Below are 18,893 nucleotides of genomic sequence, written 5' to 3'. Positions count from 1 at the left end.
TTATGGACATCTGTATCATTAGCACACATAAAAACAATTAACCTAAAATCCAGACACACTTGATTGACTGGTACCTGTGACATAAAAGTTGGTAAGCCTTGCAAAAGAAAACCTGTTTTGCGTGTAAACTTGTTCTTTGGGTGAAGACATCAAATCATTCTGTAACTTCATGGTCTGTTGAGTTTCACCTGTATCTGACATGTGGTTCCCTTTTCACTTTGAAACATTAGTTTTCCTCCTGAAAATTATATTTGCTCACAAAAATCTCTTTACTTTGTAGTAACATTGGGCTAGAGACAGAGGTATTCTGTGATTTCTTATGAAGAAAACTGTAAAGCCAATAAAACTGGCTTCGGTGCTTTAACGAAACAACATATGTAGTCTTCGTTTCTTTTTTTAAAAAAAGAAAAAAATGAACATATATGTTAACATATATTGAGTACTTAACACATTTAGGACCTGAGCTGAATACATGCATTATGCTGTGTAATCCCGAACAGCCCAGTGAAATAGTGGCATTAGGACCTCAATTTTACATGTGAATGAACTGATGTTTCAAGGTTATATGGCTAGTACAAAACAGAAACTGGACTCAACCATGTTTCTAATGTCTGCCGTCACTATGCTGTGGGAATGCATCCTTGCCATCCATATACATGTATAGAGATACTGAGAATGTTAAAATGGTTACTGCTGGGGGATGGGATTATGGATATATTTGCTTTTTTGTTGAAACTTTATGCCTGGTTTGGGTTTTCCATGGTGAGCATGAATTTTCCCTTTCAGAAAGACTTAGTATCTTCTCTTTATCTCTAGGCTTCTAAAATTAGAATAATGTACTTTGACATTGAGTGGGCTCTTTCATTATGGAGGTGCCTGTCCTTATGGGAAATTTTCTAATATAGTTTATTTGATAATTTCCCCCATCCATTTTGTTATTTTCTATGAAATGCCTGTATTAATCTCTAATGTTCTTGTCTTTTCTGTCTAGTTCACCATTTTTTCCTATTTCCTGTATCAGTTCCTAAGCATACCCACCAACTTTTCTATTAAATATTTTATTTCAGGCCAGGTGCAGTGGCTCACGCCTGAAATCCCTGCCCTTTGGGAGAAGTGGGCAGATTGCTTAAGCCCAGAAGTTTGATACTAGCCTAGGCAACATGGCAAGACTCCATCTCTACAAAAAAAATACAAAAATTAGCCGGGCATGGTGGCACGTGCCTGTAGTCCCAGCTACTTGGAAGGCTGAGGTGGGAGGATCACTTGAGCCCTGGGAAACAGGTTGCAGTGGGCCGAGATCATGCCACGGCACTCCAGCGTGGGTGACAGAGTGAGACCCTGTCTCAAGAAAAAAAAATTATGGCTGGGCGCAGTGGCTCACACCTATAATCCTAGCACTTTGAGAGCCTGAGGCGGGTGGATCACAAGGTCAGGAGTTCAAGACCAGCCTGGCCCAAACATGGTGAATCCCTGTCTCTACCAAAAATATTAGCTGGACATGGTGGTGGGCACCTGTAATCTCAGCTACTCGGGAGGCTGAGGCAGAGAATTGCTTGAACCTAGGAGGCGGAGGTTGCAGTGAGCTGAGATTGCACCACTGCACTGCAGCCTGGGGGACAGAGCAAGACTCTGTCTCAAAAAAAAAAAAATTATTTCAGCAATCATATTTTTAATTTCAAAAAAAAAAAAAAATCTTATTCTAGTTGTCTGCCCTCCTTTCATTTATTTATTTATTTATTTTTAGAAGGAGTTTGGATCTTGTCACCCAAGATGGAGTACTGGGATGCAATCCCAGCTCACTGCAACCTCGGCCTCCTGGGTTCAAGCAATTCTCCTGCCTCAGCCTCCCAAGTAGCTGGGATTACAAGCACCACGACCATGCCCAGCTAATTTTTGTATTTTAGTAGAGACAGGGTTTCACTATGTTGACCAGGCTGGTCTCAAACTCCTGATCTCAGGTGATCTGCCCACCTCGGCCTCCCAAAGTGCTGGGATTACAGTTGTGAGCCACTGCCCTAGCCCCACCTCCTTTTCATAGCATCTTACTTATTCATAGTTGTAATATCTTCTCTTGACTTGAAAGAAGTCAGTTTTAGTGTCTGCTCTTTCCATAGTTGTTTTCTCCAAGTTCTGTATGTTTTGTTATTTCATATATGTTAGAAACTTCCTCAAAAGTCATTTTAGTCTGTTCTCATGCTGCTAATAAGGACATAACCAAGAATGGGTAATTTATAAAGGAAAGAGGTTTGACTCACTGTTCCACATGACTGGGGAGGCCTCACAATCATGGCAGAAGGTGAATGAGGAGCAAAGTCACATCTTACATGGCGGCAGGCAAGAGAGCTTCTGCAGGGGAACTCCCATTTATAAAACCATCAGATCTCATGAGACTTACTACCATGAGAGCAGTATGGGGGAAACTGCCTTCATGATTCGGTTATCTCCACCTGGCCCTGCCTTTGACACATAGGAATTATTGCAATTTAAAGTGAGATTTGGGTGGGTACACAGGCAAACCATATCAAGTCTGATGACCCATGAGTGTTCTTTCCTAGTTTAGAGTATACAACTATGCTTCCTGGAAGCTGTGTGTGAGTAGGCAGGGCCTGTGGACGTGTATGCTTCACTGCATGGTTGGGTGGTCTTCCAGCTTTATGTTGGAGGATTCCCAGCTGTCAGCTTTGATAGGTCTTTTCTCTTTGGCCATTCTCTTTTCCAGAGAAGTGTTTTTCACTCTTCTGTTAGGGAGGTATAAATCTAGCTCCTGGAGTTCTGGGAGCTGGATGGCAGAAGAGAGCAAGGAACTTTTATTTGTTGCTGTTGTTTAGGCCCAATCTTCTCCTCTACCCTCGCTGTTTCCGCTATTTAAAATCCCAAGCCCATCCGGTTCAGTTTCTCCAAATAATAAGTGTCCAATTTCCTCTAGATGTGGGATAAGAAACAGAAATCTACCTGCTCTTAGGCAGAATGTCACCTTATCTCCCATGTTGCACCCTGTTCTCCACCCACACTTTCGGTAGCACCCAGTGCCTGTGGGTCCTGAACTTTACCTGCTCTGTTGACTTGCGTCTTATCTGTATTACCTCTGTGCCTGATGCCTCCTGTATCTCTGCTGCTGAGTCAGTTATTGTTCATTGATTTTCTGTACTTCTTTTTTATGACTTTGGTTATAGATATCTGTTCGTTTCATTGAAGAAGAGGTTTGTGATTTTTCTCATATTTTCTTGTTGATTGGACTGACTTCTGAGAGAAGGAGGGGCAAAAAGGTTTTCACTCTGCCATTTTCTGACTGGGGTAATTTTTGTTTTATAATAAAAAAAAAACAAAAAGCTGTTTTCATCTAGAGGGGAAATCAAGTTACACTACTCGCTGAGAAATTTAGGGCTAGGCTCAGTGGCTCACCCCTATAATCCCAGAACTTTCACTTGAACCCAGGAGTTCAAGACCAGCCTGGGCAACCGAAGGAGACTCTGTCTCTACAAAATAAATATTTTTAATTAGTCTTGCCGGTGGCACGTGTCTGTAGTCCCTGCTACTCCAGAGGCTGAGGCAGGAGAATGATTTGAGTCTGGGAGGTCAAGGCTGCAGTGAGCTGTGATCGCACCACTGTACTCCAGCCTGGGCGATAGAGACCATCTTAAAAAATAAATAAATAAATGTAATGAAATGGTAACAGTTATGACTAAGAAAGCATTATAATCACTGAAAGACTTTATAAGGAGACTTGGTTGCTTTTGAAGGTAGCAAGAAGTTTGAGAGAGAAATTGAAGTAGGGCCTTGGTAAAGGTGGGAATGTCGTCAAGAACACAGAGAGCTTAGCTCTCATATGGAAGTGAAGGAAGAGAAGGAAGACATGCCACAATTTAGAGGTAGCAAAGAGACAAGATTGGAGGTCACACTCAGAAGTGAAGTTCATTTAGTAAATAAGAGCGCCAAGCTTTTCAAACTTTAATAAATTACTCTTCATATTCTTCAGCCTACCTTGTTGCTTCTAGTTTTTGTTCAGTGGAATTTAGTCAGTGAACAGCCAAAGCATGCAGTTGAATACAATCTTGGCTATGCTAAGTGATGAAGTTTCTTTCAAAATTAGATAAGAAATATTTTTCCCTAAAGATCTTAAATGATTATATATCATTGAGCATATTAAATCAAAATACAGGTGTTCTTCCATATCCGTGGAGATTGGTTCTAGGACCCCTACAGATACCAAAGTCCATGGATGCTCAAATCCCTTAAAATAAAATGGAGTAATATTAGCACATAACATACCCCTGTCCTCCCAAATACTTTTAATCATTTCTAGATTACTTATCATACCTAATACAATATAAATGCTATGTAAAGAGTTGTTATACTGTATTGCTTTTAATTTATTAGTTTTTTTTTCCTTGAATATTTTCCATCTACAATTGGTTGAATCCAAGGATGGAGAACCCATGGATATGGAGGGCTGACTATAATAGCTATAATCACCAAATGGTGTTCTTTTTGGAGCTGGGGTAAGGCTGGGCGTGGTGGCTCACGCCTGTAATCCAAGCACTTTGGAGGCCAAGGTGGGCAGATCACCTGAGGTCGAGAGTTCAAGACCAGCCTGACCAACATGGTGAAACCCCGTCTTAATAAAAAAAAAAAAAAAAAAAGGAACTGGGGTCTCACTCTGTCATTCAGACAGGCGTGCAGTGGCACAATCACAGCTCACTGCAACCTCTGCCTCCCAAGCTGATACAATCCTCCCACCTTAGGCTCCCAAGTAGCTGAGACCACAGGCGTGTGCCACCACACGCAGCTAATTTTTTGTATTTTTGTTAGAGATGGGGTTTTGCCACATTGCCCAGGCTAGTCTCAAATTCCTTAGCTCAGGCAATCGACCCTCCCAAAATGCTGAGAATACAGACGTGAGCCACTGCACCCAGCCTTAGAAATAGTGTTCTTTATATGGCAAGTCTTTATTATTAGTTCACACTTTTAAGCACTTGCCAGTCATATTTTCCAATACAGATACTTGTTTCAAATTCTACTACTTTGAAAATGGATTCAAGTGTCTGTAGACATTTACTTGACTGTTGGGATTTTTTAAATTTTCCTCTGACATAATCAAACTTAATCATATCAGACTGTTGAGTATGACGGGATTTTTTTTTTTTTAGTTACAGAATTTATGTTTCATTTGCAAAAAAATTGAGATTATAGGACCCCTTTCCCCAGTTCCTGGCCTAAATCTTTTTTTTTTCTACCCCTACACCAAGACAGAGTCTTGCTCTGTCACCTAGTCTGGAGTGCAGTGGCGCCATCTCAGACCACTGCAACTTGGCCTCCTGGGTCAAGCAATTCTCCTGCCTCGGCTTCCTGAGTTGAGTAGTCGGGATTACAGGCTCCCGCCACAATGCTTGGCTGATTTTTGTATTTCTTTTTTTCCCCCCTTTTTTTAATTTTTTTTTTAAATAGAGGCAGGGTTTCACGGTGTTACCAGGACGGTCTCAATTTCCTGACCTCGTGATCCGCCCGCCTTGGCCTCCCACAATGCTGGAATTACAGGTGTGAGCCACCGTGCCTGGCCAATTTTTGTATTTCTAGTAGAGACAGGGTTTCACCATATTGGCCAGGCTGGTCTCAAACTCCTGACCTCGTGATCCACCTGCCTAGGCCTCCCAAAGTAAATTCCGTTTACAATCATTATTAGTCTTCATGAAACTCGGTATTTTACATTGCAAATTCGAGTATGTTTTACCAACTTCAGAGGAAAGGCAGTGCCTTATAGAAATTTATCTGATTGTATTTTCAAATATCAAGAATACAAAGGCGTATGTGTTTAAAATGGCAAATTTTTATCCAATTTTCTATTTTCTAAAAATTGCCTGAACTAATAGTAAAGTTGACCAGTTATTGAAGTGAGTTTAAAACACTGCATTGACAATGCTTACTGGGCATTTCTGTTGTTCAGTGGTGATTGTTTATTTAACAAATTCTTACAGCTTTACCACTTAAAATTGTTCATATTTTAATCAGTAGGGAAGGAAATATGGAGAAGGTGAAGGAACTGTGTAGGGTAGTAGTTTTCAAACACCAGCTCATGGATTTGTGTCTGTCTCCTACAAATAATTCACTGATCTGCTGTGAAATAAGGAAACTGTGGTAAGGAGAGATAAGCATAAGATATACTCCAGACTAGAAACTATTAAGATTTGCACATTTATTATGGTTGATAGAGGAGGCTTGGCTTTTTCTGTGTCACACTGAAAATTAGCTATGAGAAAGGAACTCTCTTCACTTTATGGCACTATTAAGTTATCATATATATTATATAGCATTTTATTTAAGTGGGAACAGACTTTTTCGTGTACTAACCATGCTTTTTCCTCTTGTGTCTAATTGAAGCTTAATATGTAAACTAGACAAGGTAGATGACAAATGGTTAATGGCTTTTTTTTTTCCTTTAGATACATCCAGAAAATGCCCAGAAGAAACTTCCTGCTGGAAAAATAGAAAAAGCAGTATTTATAACATTAGAATTTGTGGATAATTTGTTAAAATGGCAGAAAATAATGAAAATATTAGTAAAAATGTAGATGTAAGGCCCAAAACTAGTCGGAGCAGAAGTGCCGACAGAAAAGACGGTTATGTGTGGAGTGGAAAGAAGTTATCTTGGTCAAAAAAGAGTGAGAGTTGTTCAGATGCTGAAACAGTGAATGATATAGAGAAAACTGAAGTTTCTTTAAGGAACCAAGAAAGGAAGCACAGCTGTTCATCCATTGAGTTGGACTTAGATCATTCCTGTGGGCATAGATTTTTAGGCCGATCTCTTAAACAGAAACTGCAGGATGCTGTGGGGCAGTGTTTTCCAATAAAGAATTGTAGTAGTCGGCACTCTTCCGGGCTTCCATCTAAAAGGAAAATTCATATCAGTGAACTCATGTTAGATAAGTGTCCTTTCCCACCTCGATCAGATTTAGCCTTTAGGTGGCATTTTATTAAACGACACACTGCTCCTATAAATTCCAGATCAGATGAATGGGTAAGCACAGACTTGTCTCAGACTGAATTGAGGGATGGTCAGCTAAAACGAAGCAATGTGGAAGAAAATATAAACTGTTTCTCACATACCAATGTTCAGCCCTGTGTCATAACCACCAACAACATTTCGTGTAGAGAAGGTCCTATTACTGGCTCTGTGATGAACCTGGTTTCAAATAACAGTATAGAAGATAGTGATATGGATTCCGATGATGAAATTCTAACACTTTGCACAAGTTCCAGAAAAAGAAACAAACCCAAATGGGAATTGGATGATGAAATCCTGCAGTTGGAAACACCTCCTAAATACCACACACAGATTGATTATGTCCACTGTCTTGTACCAGACCTTCTTCAGATCAATAACAATCCATGTTACTGGGGAGTGATGGATAAATACGCAGCCGAAGCACTACTGGAAGGAAAACCAGAGGGTACCTTTTTACTTCGAGATTCAGCACAGGAAGACTATTTATTCTCTGTTAGTTTTAGACGCTATAGTCGTTCTCTTCATGCTAGAATTGAACAGTGGAATCACAACTTTAGCTTTGATGCACATGATCCCTGTGTCTTCCATTCTCCTGACATTACTGGGCTCCTAGAACATTATAAGGACCCAAGCGCCTGTATGTTCTTTGAACCACTTCTATCCACTCCTTTAATTCGGACTTTCCCTTTTTCCCTGCAGCATATATGCAGAACAGTTATTTGTAACTGTACAACTTATGATGGCATTGATGCCCTTCCAATTCCTTCTTCTATGAAATTATATCTGAAGGAATATCATTATAAATCAAAAGTTAGAGTACTCAGGATTGATGCCCCAGAACAACAAAGCTAGTAACAGGATAGGAATATGGGAATGATAACATATATTTTCATTTAGTATTTTATTTTTGTTATGCCACTTTGAATTTTTCTACGAAGGCAGTGGTGTCCAGAGAAATCTCTGCCCTAAATTTTACTTCTAAATCCATTTTTTTAATGATACACTAATTGTTTAAGGTTATACACTAGAGCCTAAATAGATATTTTTTAACCAGGTGTTTGGTTTTTGTTTTTACCGTGTAGATTGTATACTTAAATTTTTTCTTTCCTGAATTTATACATGATCCAGGCATATTTGAAATTTGGTAGGCATTGCAAACACATTTGAATATTCTGTATTTCATACTTTTCTTCAAAAGGTAATCTTATGTTTTTTCCTACATGTGAAATATTTTGTTGATCTATGCCAGTAGTATTATATAAAATATACTTCCCCATCCCCCTTTTCACTGAGTTTGACATTCTTCAGTAAAGCTGAATGTTGTAATTCACCATCCCTACTAATGTTATTGACTTTTATAACTTACCATTAGGGATGTTAAAGGTAACAAAACCAAGTCAAACTTGCTGTGTTTTCATTTTAAATATTAACTCTAAAGCAGGATTACTAAATTTGATTAATCTGGTTGATGAGAACCAAATGAAAACATAACATTCTGGAGGTGCACTTACTCTTCTGCAATATGGCTGGATCATTTGTCATTCCTAAATAGGTCTTTCTCCTCAACCTAGAGGAGTTAAACCATCTTCAAAACATAATCTTGTTTCTTTCTCACTGGAAGCTTTGAAAATAGTAATAACACTATTAGTAGCTAGTAGTTACTAAAGTGCTAAAGCAATTGTGGGGTTTTTCTGTATTAGCTTATGAACTGTTACTTCTATTTAGCCCTTTTATAGAAACTCTGAGCTGTTACTTTGGGGAAATTCCACAGTCTATAAGCAGCCGCAAATTTCCACTAGTAATCAAAGAGTACCTAAGTAGTTTTTTATTATTTTAAGTTGAACTTTGATAAAGATTCAAGAAATAAACATGGAGCTCAGTATTCAGGAAGCTTCATATTGTTTTTGATCTACAAGTTCCAAATAATTATCTCTATTTCAGAATTAACTTAGGTCTTTAATGTGGCTTCAAGAAAAAGGAAAGCCATTTGACAGCTACATGACTTATGCCATACAAAACAGTACTGGACAAAAGGGGTGATCTTTTAAATTTACTGTCCCAGAAACAGGGTAACATTTTTAGAAACATCTTTAACCCAAGGTAACTAGTAAAAATAAATGGAGTGGTATCCTAACTTCTTTTTTTAAAGAGTCAATGAATAATAAATGTAGACACAGTTTTTCTTCTGGTAAGCTGTCTAACCCTTTGTACACATTGGCTTTTTTAATATGGTAATTGACTTCTTGATGCTAGTTTAGCTATATTAGGAAACTGCTTCTACCTGGATTGAAAGAAATTGGACTCATAAACTTCCAACTTAGAACAATGTTTCTTCATTATTGCTTTTATGTGAATAGCATTTCCCTATCTGGCAGTTCTTCTGTTAACATGAAGATGACATTTTTCCAAAATAGCTTTGAAATAAATTTTTAGTAATTATTACAAAATTAAACAAGGAAAATCTCTATTGCCATTATCTTCTATCATTTATTTTTCCTCAGTGATCTCAAGATTGTCTTAGTCTCAATGAGATGTAGCTACAAAAATTGCACCTCTCTCAGCAGTGATGAGGCTCAGGATATCATAACACCAGTGTCAGGATAAATATCTCTTGTAAAGATGATACTTACCTTTTGCAATGTTAGAAAAGTCTCATACTACCTCATCTTTATTGTGGCGCTTTTGTAGATCACTGAGAAGCTTATCTTATTAACCGATATGACACTTCCTAAATATCCATCTTTGGTGAAAGAAAATAGTGTGGTAGACTACCCATGATTATAGTTTTTTATCAGAATTTGATAAGATTTTCTGTTTCTGTGAAACAATTATTTTAAATATTTTTCTTTTAAAAATAACTTTTTATCAGTACAGAAAAACCTAAGGGACGATTAGCTTACAACTATTCTGTTAAGGGGTAGTTTTATAAAGAAAAATGATATATAATTATGTTGTCTTTTATAGTGTTAAAATTAGTATTTATATGAAAGTCAAGATCTAAGTACCTTTTCATATAATTCAAACTGATTGCTTGTGATATGTTTTCTCTGGCTTTTTTATTTTTTCAACTTCAAGGTATTAACAGCTATTAACACTTAAAAATACTGCCACATATGTAGCCTTGAAGTAGATGGTCTAATAAATGAGAGCAGGGAAGAGATTCATTGACTTTGAAATGATTTTTATTTTTCCTTTGGTATTTGCTACAGTGAAAAGAAATTTGGAAAGTAGATATATAAAGACTTGAGAAGGGAATTTTTTAAGGGAAATAAGGGAAAATAAAAGTAATAATTTTTTTAAAAAACATTAAGGAATTGGAATTCAGAAGGGTTACCCCCATCCTCTGTGTCTTTGTGAGGATATACTTGGAAGAACATCCAGTATTCAGAAACTAACCTATACAAAATGTAAACAATACATTGGTTGCACTATATAATTGAGTAAACTTTGAGTGGAACAATGTGGGAACGTATAAATTTGTCTAAAATTTTGTAACTCTTTTGTTGAACAGTGGGAAGATTTGAAAAGTGTAAATTCCAGAGTTGAGAAAGCATTTAGCATGGTGGAAATGTGGGGAGCTTATTGATGAGAGAGAATGGAGCAAAGCGAAATAAGATCAAATATTAAAATTAGGAATTTAGGCATTACCTCAGGGAAAAGCCTTGACAGTGAAAAGAAACTACTTAATTGCTAATAGCTAGTCTGGACCAGACACTTAACTGCGCTTTGGGAATCTTCCTGGGCGAATCAGGAAATAAACTTGACTTTTCTATTTTTCTTTGAAGCTTTACAAGACATACTCCCACTCCCATTTTTTTCCTAAGCCTACAGCATCTTGATTCATAGTATAATTCCTGAAGTATGCTGAATGGACTTTTTAAGGTTCCTTTGGCATTTTTGTATAGAGTTATATGTGATCTATCTATAACCATGTCATTCACCTAAATAATTCATAAAGGGAATGGTTTAATTTAAAGGAAGACCTAATAGGAAGAAGATTAAAGGAAGCTTTTAGTCAGCCTGTGGCTAGATTTATTGATTTGGTGATCAAACCTGTGTTCTTTCCTGAATTTCAGCTAATGGCCAACTGTGGTCAAAGAATGGCTTTCAGTTAGTTTTGACTTCTTAATTATAAATAATATAAAGAATGTCTTAGTAATTAGAAATCCTTTAATAAGTAGAACAAATGTGGCAAGTAGGACTCCTATCATTACACAAATTCCATTTATTTTTATAAGAAAAACACATAAACCATTATCATTTATTCATGAGCCAAAGCCATTAAGCAGATAAATCCAGTTATCAGCTTCCTGTCTCTGAAGTTTGGATCATTTTATAGATCCATGCAATAGAGAGCTTCCTTCCTATGAAACAAAAACCTTGAGAGTTCTTTTGTTTGTTTGATTTGTTTGTTTGTTTGTTTGTTTTTTGAGACAGAGTCTCGCTGTTGTCGACCCAGGCTGGAGTGCAATGGCATGATCTCAGCCCACTGCAACCTCCGCCTCTCAGGTTCCAGCAATTCTTCTGCCTCAGCCTCCCAAGTAGCTAAGATTACAGGTGCCCGCCACCATGCCCAGCCAATTTTTGTATTTTTAGTAGAGATGGGACTTTACCATGTTGGCTAGGCTGGTCTCGAACTCCTGACCTCAGGTGAACCACCCACCTCGGCCTTCCAGAGTGCTGGGATTACAGGCATGAGCCACCGTGCCTGGCCAAGATCTAACTCTTATATTTATTTTTCATTAAAAAGATTTCTTGTCACTCTTAGCTATAATTGAAATCCAAGAAACAGCTTAAGCATTCATTTTGGTAAAGCAAATTTCAAGGAAAGTAAAATTATAAAACATTCCTGGAGACAACACAAGAAAAACAATGTTTAAATGTAGAATAGCCTGTGTAATGTTAGGTAATGTAATGCACAAGTGAATAAAAGATTTTAAGTCAAGCAAACTACTGTTTCTACTTTGGAGGAAAAAAGTCAGTTTTACATTTTTATTTTAAGGAAAGAACAGAAAGCACAAAAGTTTTTCTTTATTAATGGCCTACTAAATATAAACAGTGCAAGAGTCCACCTGTACTATTCTTATACAGTAAAATATTAGACACAAAATGGAGGTAACTTTTTTAAATACATTGGCTTGGAAGTTGAAATGCAGATTAGTGGATATAACCCAATAGGGATTTTCAAATAAAGCCAAAGTCTATATTTTTCTTTCTAATTTTGAATAGATTACTCAGTCCTAAATCTTCTTTGCGTTTATTTCCTATAAAATGTGGATGATACTTGTCACTCTACTTCCTGGAGGTTAATTTTTCAGCAAGAGGTGACCCTGGGAGCATACTTTAAAATAATTGCTGTACAGCCATTGAGTACTAATGTGATGATAGATTTTCAAAATACTTCCTTAGTGGACCCTGCAGAATCACATTCACTTCTCTTAGACTGTAATAGGCTTTCTTGGCTTGTTTTAATAGTAGAGATAGCAGTACAATTTGAATTTATGGTTTAGGCTCTGCAATTACAGGAACAATTGCAATTTCCTCCTATCCTTCATATGGTCTGTGTAAATCTGATGTTTGCCTAACTTATTTTAAAAGTTGATTACATTTTCAGAAAATAAAGATAATCACTTTTGCCATGGTTATAATCAAATCTAAGCTTTCAGACTTGAGAGCCATGGTGTAAAACTCAAGGAGGTTTACTTAAATTATGCTGACTTTGCTAGAATTGGATAAATTCTGTATAAGCCAAGTATGAGTTCATATGTACTCGAATATACAGTTTTCACAAAGCTATTACTCTTGTCATCAGGCTTGTATGATCTACTACTTACCACGAAAGAAGTAGACAATTGCCACTTTTATTTCTAATCCTTAAGTTGAATATTTCTTCTTTGATGTAAGTTCGAATAAATTGATCTGGATAAATTTTCATTTCTTCTTAATTAAAACTTCCTTTGTAAAATCCAAAGGCTTTGTGTCTTATTTTAAAACATTATTATATGTCTTTACTTCACACATTCAAATTAGAATCTGAAAAAGATAGAGAAATCCATATTCTTACATATTTTCTAATTTATAATACACTCCTTTAATTTTTAGTGTTTGGGTCTTCCAGAAGCTGATGCCAAGATGTGATTAGAGGTGCAAGAGATTTATTTGGAGTGAAACACCTATAAAGATAAAGGAGAAGGGAGCAGAAGGTGGGAATTTTTCATACCACACTGAAAGTCTTGACACCGGAAGGAAGGATTGGGTAGGGTGGGCCTCGGACTAAAGTGCACCCACCTTCAGACTGCTAGATGAGGACTTGGTTCCCAAGCAAAGGTTGCTTGTAGACAAGTCCACAGGGGACAGGAATGGCCTAGATCTAGACCCTCCCCGCAAAACGTGCTCAGCTACTAGCTGATTGCAGGCAAGGATAAGTTGGAGGCTATCCATTACTGGTACACAGCACCAGGACTAGGGTATGGTGAGACACTTGGGCACAAATATCTGACTAAAAGACTAAGGAAGACAATGTTTTGGTGCAATATTCTAAAATCAGAATTGATGCAAAAAAAAAAAAATATGATGAGCAAGATACCAAATTTAAAATCAAACCTGACCAGATTACTGACTTCCGGTTGCTTCAGGCTTCAGCATAGCTCCACACGGCACTGCTGATTCACTATCCAATGAGGACAGGGTAGGTCCACACTACTCGTGTAATTTTCCATAGGCCTGTGTACCCTTATCCAAAAATAAGACCCTTGGCTTAGGTATTTGGAGTTCCTCTGTTGCCCTGTTTTCAGTGTGAGAATTGTGTGTTATGGAACACATCCAGAGATGTCTTCCTTTAAACAAGTTCATAGTTAAATGTCCACCCACTGACCCACTAATGCCTTACACAAAGCAAGATGCAACTGTACAACATACTTTTAGGATATTTTTACATGTTAAAAAAATGTATATTGGCCGTGCACGTGGCTCACGCCTGTAATCCCAACTCTTTGGGAGGCCAATCACGCGGTTAAGAGATGGAGACCATCCTGGCCAACATGGTGAAACTCCGTCTCTGCTAAAAATACAAAAATTAGCCGGGCGTGTGAAGTGCGCCTGTAGTCCCAGCTACTCCGGAGGCTGAGGCACGAGAATCACTTGAACCCGGGAGGTGGAAGTTGCAGTGAGCCGAGATCACGCCACTGCACTCCAGTCTGGCAACAGACATGACACTCCGTCTCAAAGAAAAAAGTATATTGCATATATGTATATATTTTGCACACCATATAATTATCACATCTTCTAACCTAGTTAGTAGGTTCCTTGACTGGGGTCATCATGTCATCTGTGCCTGACACAGGAGATGATGTTTATTCAAAAATGAACATGAGGGCCAGGCGCAGTGGCTCACACCTGTAATACCAGCACTGTGAGAGGTCGAAGGGTGGGGGGGATCGCTTGAGGCTAGCAGGGTGAGACCCCATCTCTACCAAAAATGCAAAAATCAACCGGGTGTGGTGGCACACGCCTGTAGTCCCAGCTACCCGGAGGCTAAGATGGGAGGATCGCTTGAGACCAGCAGGCGGAGGCTGCAGCGAGCCGAGATCGCGCGACTGCACTCCAGCCTGGGTGACAGAGGCCCGTCTCAAAAACAACAACAACAACAAAACATGGGAGAAGAGGCACTGATGAGGAAAAATGTGCAAAGACAACACATGTCAATTTATCAAGCTAATTTGCAAACGTCTTCCCTTTCCTGAATTAATCTTTTCCCTCTCCCCACTTGTGGCCCAGTATGAGTCCTCTGGTCAGGCTGAAATCTGAACGCGTCCGTACCCAGCCTTCTTCGAGGCCTGGCTGTAAAAACCGCTGAGCAAAGGGAATTCAGAACCAGCCCTCAAGCCACTCAAGACAAGTTAGCAATTTCCGCCGGGCTTCCCTGAATATTGCAGGCCACTGGCGTTTCCTCCGAGTCCTCGGAACTCCGGAAACTCCGGGAGCTTTCAGCCCGCCCACCAGGGGAAAGAGGCCCCGGGCGGGGGCCCGGTGGATCCCAGCCCCCCAGGTCCGGCGGGCCGCAGTACCGCCAGAGGCCTGCGGGGGGCGCACGCGGCACGGCCCGAGGGGAGGGGGTGCGCGTGCGGAGGCGGTGCGCTTGGCGCTTCCTGTTCCGGCGCCAGGAGGAGTCGCGCGCTGCTGCTGCTGTTGCCGCCGCTGCTCTCGCCGCAGTCAGTCAGGCTGCGCCCGCTTCTTCAGGGCCCAGTCCCTCGGACCCATCGCCGCTTCTAGACCCTACTGCGGTCTCGGATCTTGCCGGGTGAGGCTGCTTCGGTACTAGTGGGAGTCGTGGAGGGGAATCGGGGAGCTGGGGCTGTGGATCCCGCGGGCGCGGCCAAGCGGGGAGCGGACGCGGTAACGGAGGTGCGTCGAGTTACGTCCAGTGCTCGGGCCGTGGTCGCCTCCCTGGGACCGGAGCTAAGGGGTTCTCTCGGTCGTATTCCACCACGCTGCGGGTTGCCTCCGGATCGCCCCCCAGGGAGAAGGCTTCGGAGGCCGCTGACGTCGCGGCCGACGGGTTTCTGGGCGCCTGACGTCAGGTCTGGCTGCGGGGCGGGGCGGGCGCGGGCTGGCCCCTCCCCCACTCCTCGGCGGGCGCGACCCGCTCCGAGGCCGGTTCGCTCTGGTTGATCCCGGACTCCCTTTGTTTGTGCGTCCCTAAAGGGCTGTCGGCCTCGTGCCCCTTGGCCCCGATTTCCTCTCTACCCACACTCCATTATACCCATTCATTAATTTCTAATAAAAAGGGAAAGGCCTTAAAAGATTCTAAGAATCTCGTACGCTTGTTAATAATCCGCAGTGTGATAACGTTCTGGTTATGACTTGCTAGAGGAATTGCTCACGGCTACATTAGGTGAATACCCAGGGCAAACCACGAGAAGGGCAGATGTTCAGTGATCTCCTTTTTTAGGACTGAGGCGCACATACCTACGACAGCTTATACATAGCTGGAGCATTTTCCTCTTTACCTTGAAAACCAAGAGTACAGCTTTTAGTAGGTAAAAGATTCCAGTGTTAAAGCATCAGGCCAGAATCACTCGACTGAAAATTTTTTTTTTACCTTTACTGCTAGAGAAATACACACTTGGGAGTTGTAAAGGTCTGTTTTGAAAACGAACCCTTATTACAGGCAAAGGTAGCCTTCAGAAACATTTCCTGAGTTCTTTGTTCAATGCTGTTCTTTGGGGGAAGAATAGAAATTTTTCATGCCGGCATCTCTGAGCCCGCAATGCAAAGCAAGTTTGCTTCAGAAACTTTTGGAAGGAATTGCAGATATTGGAATGTTCTGTTCCTCTTTCCAGGAGGAATGGATAATATCCATCCCCAGTCTCTTAGCTGAAACTCTTGAAGCTAGCAGGTTTTGATTTCAAAAATCCTTAGGTTTTATCTTTATCTTTTTAGAAAGACAACATATTAGACAAGAGATAACACCCCCAGCAGAGTGGGACACCGCATAACCCAACATTAATATTTGCCGAAATAGATGTGAACATTCATTCTAAGTGGGGCCTAATAGAAACTATAAATAGTCTCAGGTCAAGTTTTGCCACCATGTAAGTTTTCTGCCAAACTTGGGAAAGTTTCTTTCATTTTCAGAGGTCTCTGGATTGAGAAGAGCAGATAAAGATTTATGGACCTAAAAGTAGCCATCGTAAAAGCTAGTATCTGCTGAGTTATTGCTGTATTCCAGGGAGTGACTAAGAGATTTGTTTATCATCTAGTCTCACAGCAAATCTATGATGCAATCTTACTTTGCCTCAAGTTTGGAGAGTTGGACTTGTCAGCTCTGGTGGAACCAACTAGCGAAGAGCTGAAGTTTTAGCTAGATAGCCATACATTAGCATTCACTCTTTTACCTGTAAGCTAGATATCCATATACAAAGAAAGACAAGAGAATTTGGTACTTGTTTTCCACCCAAGCACTATTTTAGGCACTTGGCTGGGCAGAGTCCCATTTAGTTCCTCATAACATTACTGGCCTTTTTTTTTTTGGACTGTGTGCTTTTCACAAATAGTATGGCCTGTTCTTTATAGTTGAAGAAGCAGGTTCATTCAGATGAGCCGACTCTTAGTGAAATAAGTCAGACCTTCATCTAAGGTCTCTGCTAAGACTTTCTTAGGCCTTCTCTTTCTTGCTATTTTCTAACCAATCTGAATGCTTATACTTCCCCACAGATTCTCCCAGTTTTTACACTAACTGCTCTTCTTTCCCTCGGTCCCATTTCACCACTGGGCATAATTCTTCTCCCAGCTTTTTTTTTTCTTTTTTTCCCCACCTGGGTACAGGTGGGCTAAGGCCGAAAAGGGCGTTAGCCTTCTCCCAGCTTTTATGATCCTTATAGACTGCTAAAGACATCACATCTCAGGAATCTCCATGCAATACTACTGATTTCTCTAAAGCCCAACACATCGTTTGGCACATATAGTCCAATAAGCATATAACTAAATGCCAAGAAATATTGCAGGTTGCATATCCCTTATCCCAAATGCTTAGAATCAAAAGTGTTTCAGATTTGGGGATTTTTTTTTTTTTTAATATTACACAGGTTGAGCATCCAAAATCCCCTTTGAGTGGCATGTTGGCACTCAGAAAGTTTCAGATTTTTGAGCATTTCAAAACCCCATTTTTTGAGTTGCCTAAATGTAAAAAATACAATCAGATAAATGAACCAATACTAAAAACTAGCATGTACTCTACCTAAATTATATATATACATCTGTATATATATATTTNGACCAGGATGGTCTCGATCTCTTGACCTCGTGATCCACCCGCCTCGGCCTCCCAAAGTGCTGGGATTACAGGCGTGAGCCACCGTGCCTGGCCAAAAGCCTTTCTTGAGTATAAATTTTCTTTCATGAGTTCAAGGTTACATTGGCCTCATTGTAATAACTTTTTATTTATTTATTTTATTCATTTTTCTTTTCAAGACAGAATCTCACTATATTGCCCAGGCTGGTCTCTAACTCCTGGGCTCAAGCGATCTTCCCACCTCAGCCTCCTGAGAAGCTGGGATTACAGGCACCCACCGCCACACCCAGCTAATTTTTTTGCATTTTTAGTTGAGACGGGTTTCACCATGTTGGCCAGGCTGATCTTGAACGCCTGACCTCAGGTGATCCACCTGCCTCAGCCTCCCAAAGCGCTGAGATTACAGTTGTGAGTCACTGCGTCTGGCCAATATTTTATATTTTCAATGATACATACCATCCCCCCACGCTAGACAAATCAACCCAAAAATTCTGATTTCACTTAGTTTCGCCTAATAAATATCTAAATTTATGTGGCACTTTATAGATTAAGTATGTTACTGTTAAATTTTTATGCAGTGGGTAGGAATTATAACTTCCACAAATGGGAAAGTGGTGTCTTATTGAGAAGTTTATTTTTGTCAAAAGATGCCATCAAAATGATTGATGTCCGGGTTTCATCACTGTGTAGTCCCACACTGTTTATCACTCCATCACAATTTGAAGGCTCTCTGAAATATCCATGAACTCCACTAGTAATTCATGGAGTTCAGCTTTTTACCCTAACAGCCATGAGAGTTTCCAAAACATTGTTTTAGTCTTCTAGTGTATGTCAAAAGAAATTTTGTACTGTTTTAAAATTACTATTCTTACTGCTCAGAGAATAAAAATTATTTTTCAGATGATGGGTGGATCATGCTATAAGATAGTAACAAAGTTTTGGAAGTAATAGCTTTAGATTATTCCAAAAAAAAAAAATGAAAGCCTTTCTCTTTTTTTTTTTGAGATTGAGTTTCGCTCTTGTTACCCAGGCTGGAGTGCAATGGCGCGATCTCGGCTCACCGCAACCTCCGCCTCCTGGGTTCAGGCAATTCTCCTGCCT

The 18,893-nt window shown here is 39.9% G+C and overlaps 2 protein-coding genes across 4 annotated transcripts in view; both read left to right on the top strand.

Annotated features, from left to right (window-relative positions):
- Positions 1 to 10,160, top strand: part of SOCS4 (suppressor of cytokine signaling 4) — an 18,113-nt gene extending 7,953 nt beyond the window's left edge. For 2 of the 3 annotated variants that reach the window (XM_037733974.1, XM_037733973.1), the window contains one exon: positions 6,438 to 9,540. In XM_037733974.1, the coding sequence (XP_037589902.1) occupies positions 6,530 to 7,852 (1,323 nt within the window). In that variant the 5' untranslated portion in view covers positions 6,438 to 6,529 and the 3' untranslated portion in view covers positions 7,853 to 9,540. Of the gene's footprint in view, positions 1 to 6,437 lie in introns of all 3 variants that reach the window. The other variant, XM_017515805.2, reaches the window with a different exon arrangement.
- Positions 10,161 to 15,104: 4,944 nt separating this feature from the next.
- The window catches only part of MAPK1IP1L (mitogen-activated protein kinase 1 interacting protein 1 like), an 18,127-nt gene continuing 14,338 nt past the window's right edge, over positions 15,105 to 18,893 (top strand). The window contains exon 1 of the mRNA XM_017515803.2: positions 15,105 to 15,299. The gene's annotated coding sequence lies outside the window, so the exon portion shown is untranslated. The remainder of the gene's footprint in view (positions 15,300 to 18,893) is intronic.

This window comes from Cebus imitator, unplaced genomic scaffold, assembly GCF_001604975.1.
Source record: "Cebus imitator isolate Cc_AM_T3 unplaced genomic scaffold, Cebus_imitator-1.0 Scaffold560, whole genome shotgun sequence".
NCBI lineage: Eukaryota > Metazoa > Chordata > Mammalia > Primates > Cebidae > Cebus > Cebus imitator.
Note: the sequence above shows the minus strand (reverse complement) of the source record. Positions and strands in the feature narration are given on the sequence as shown.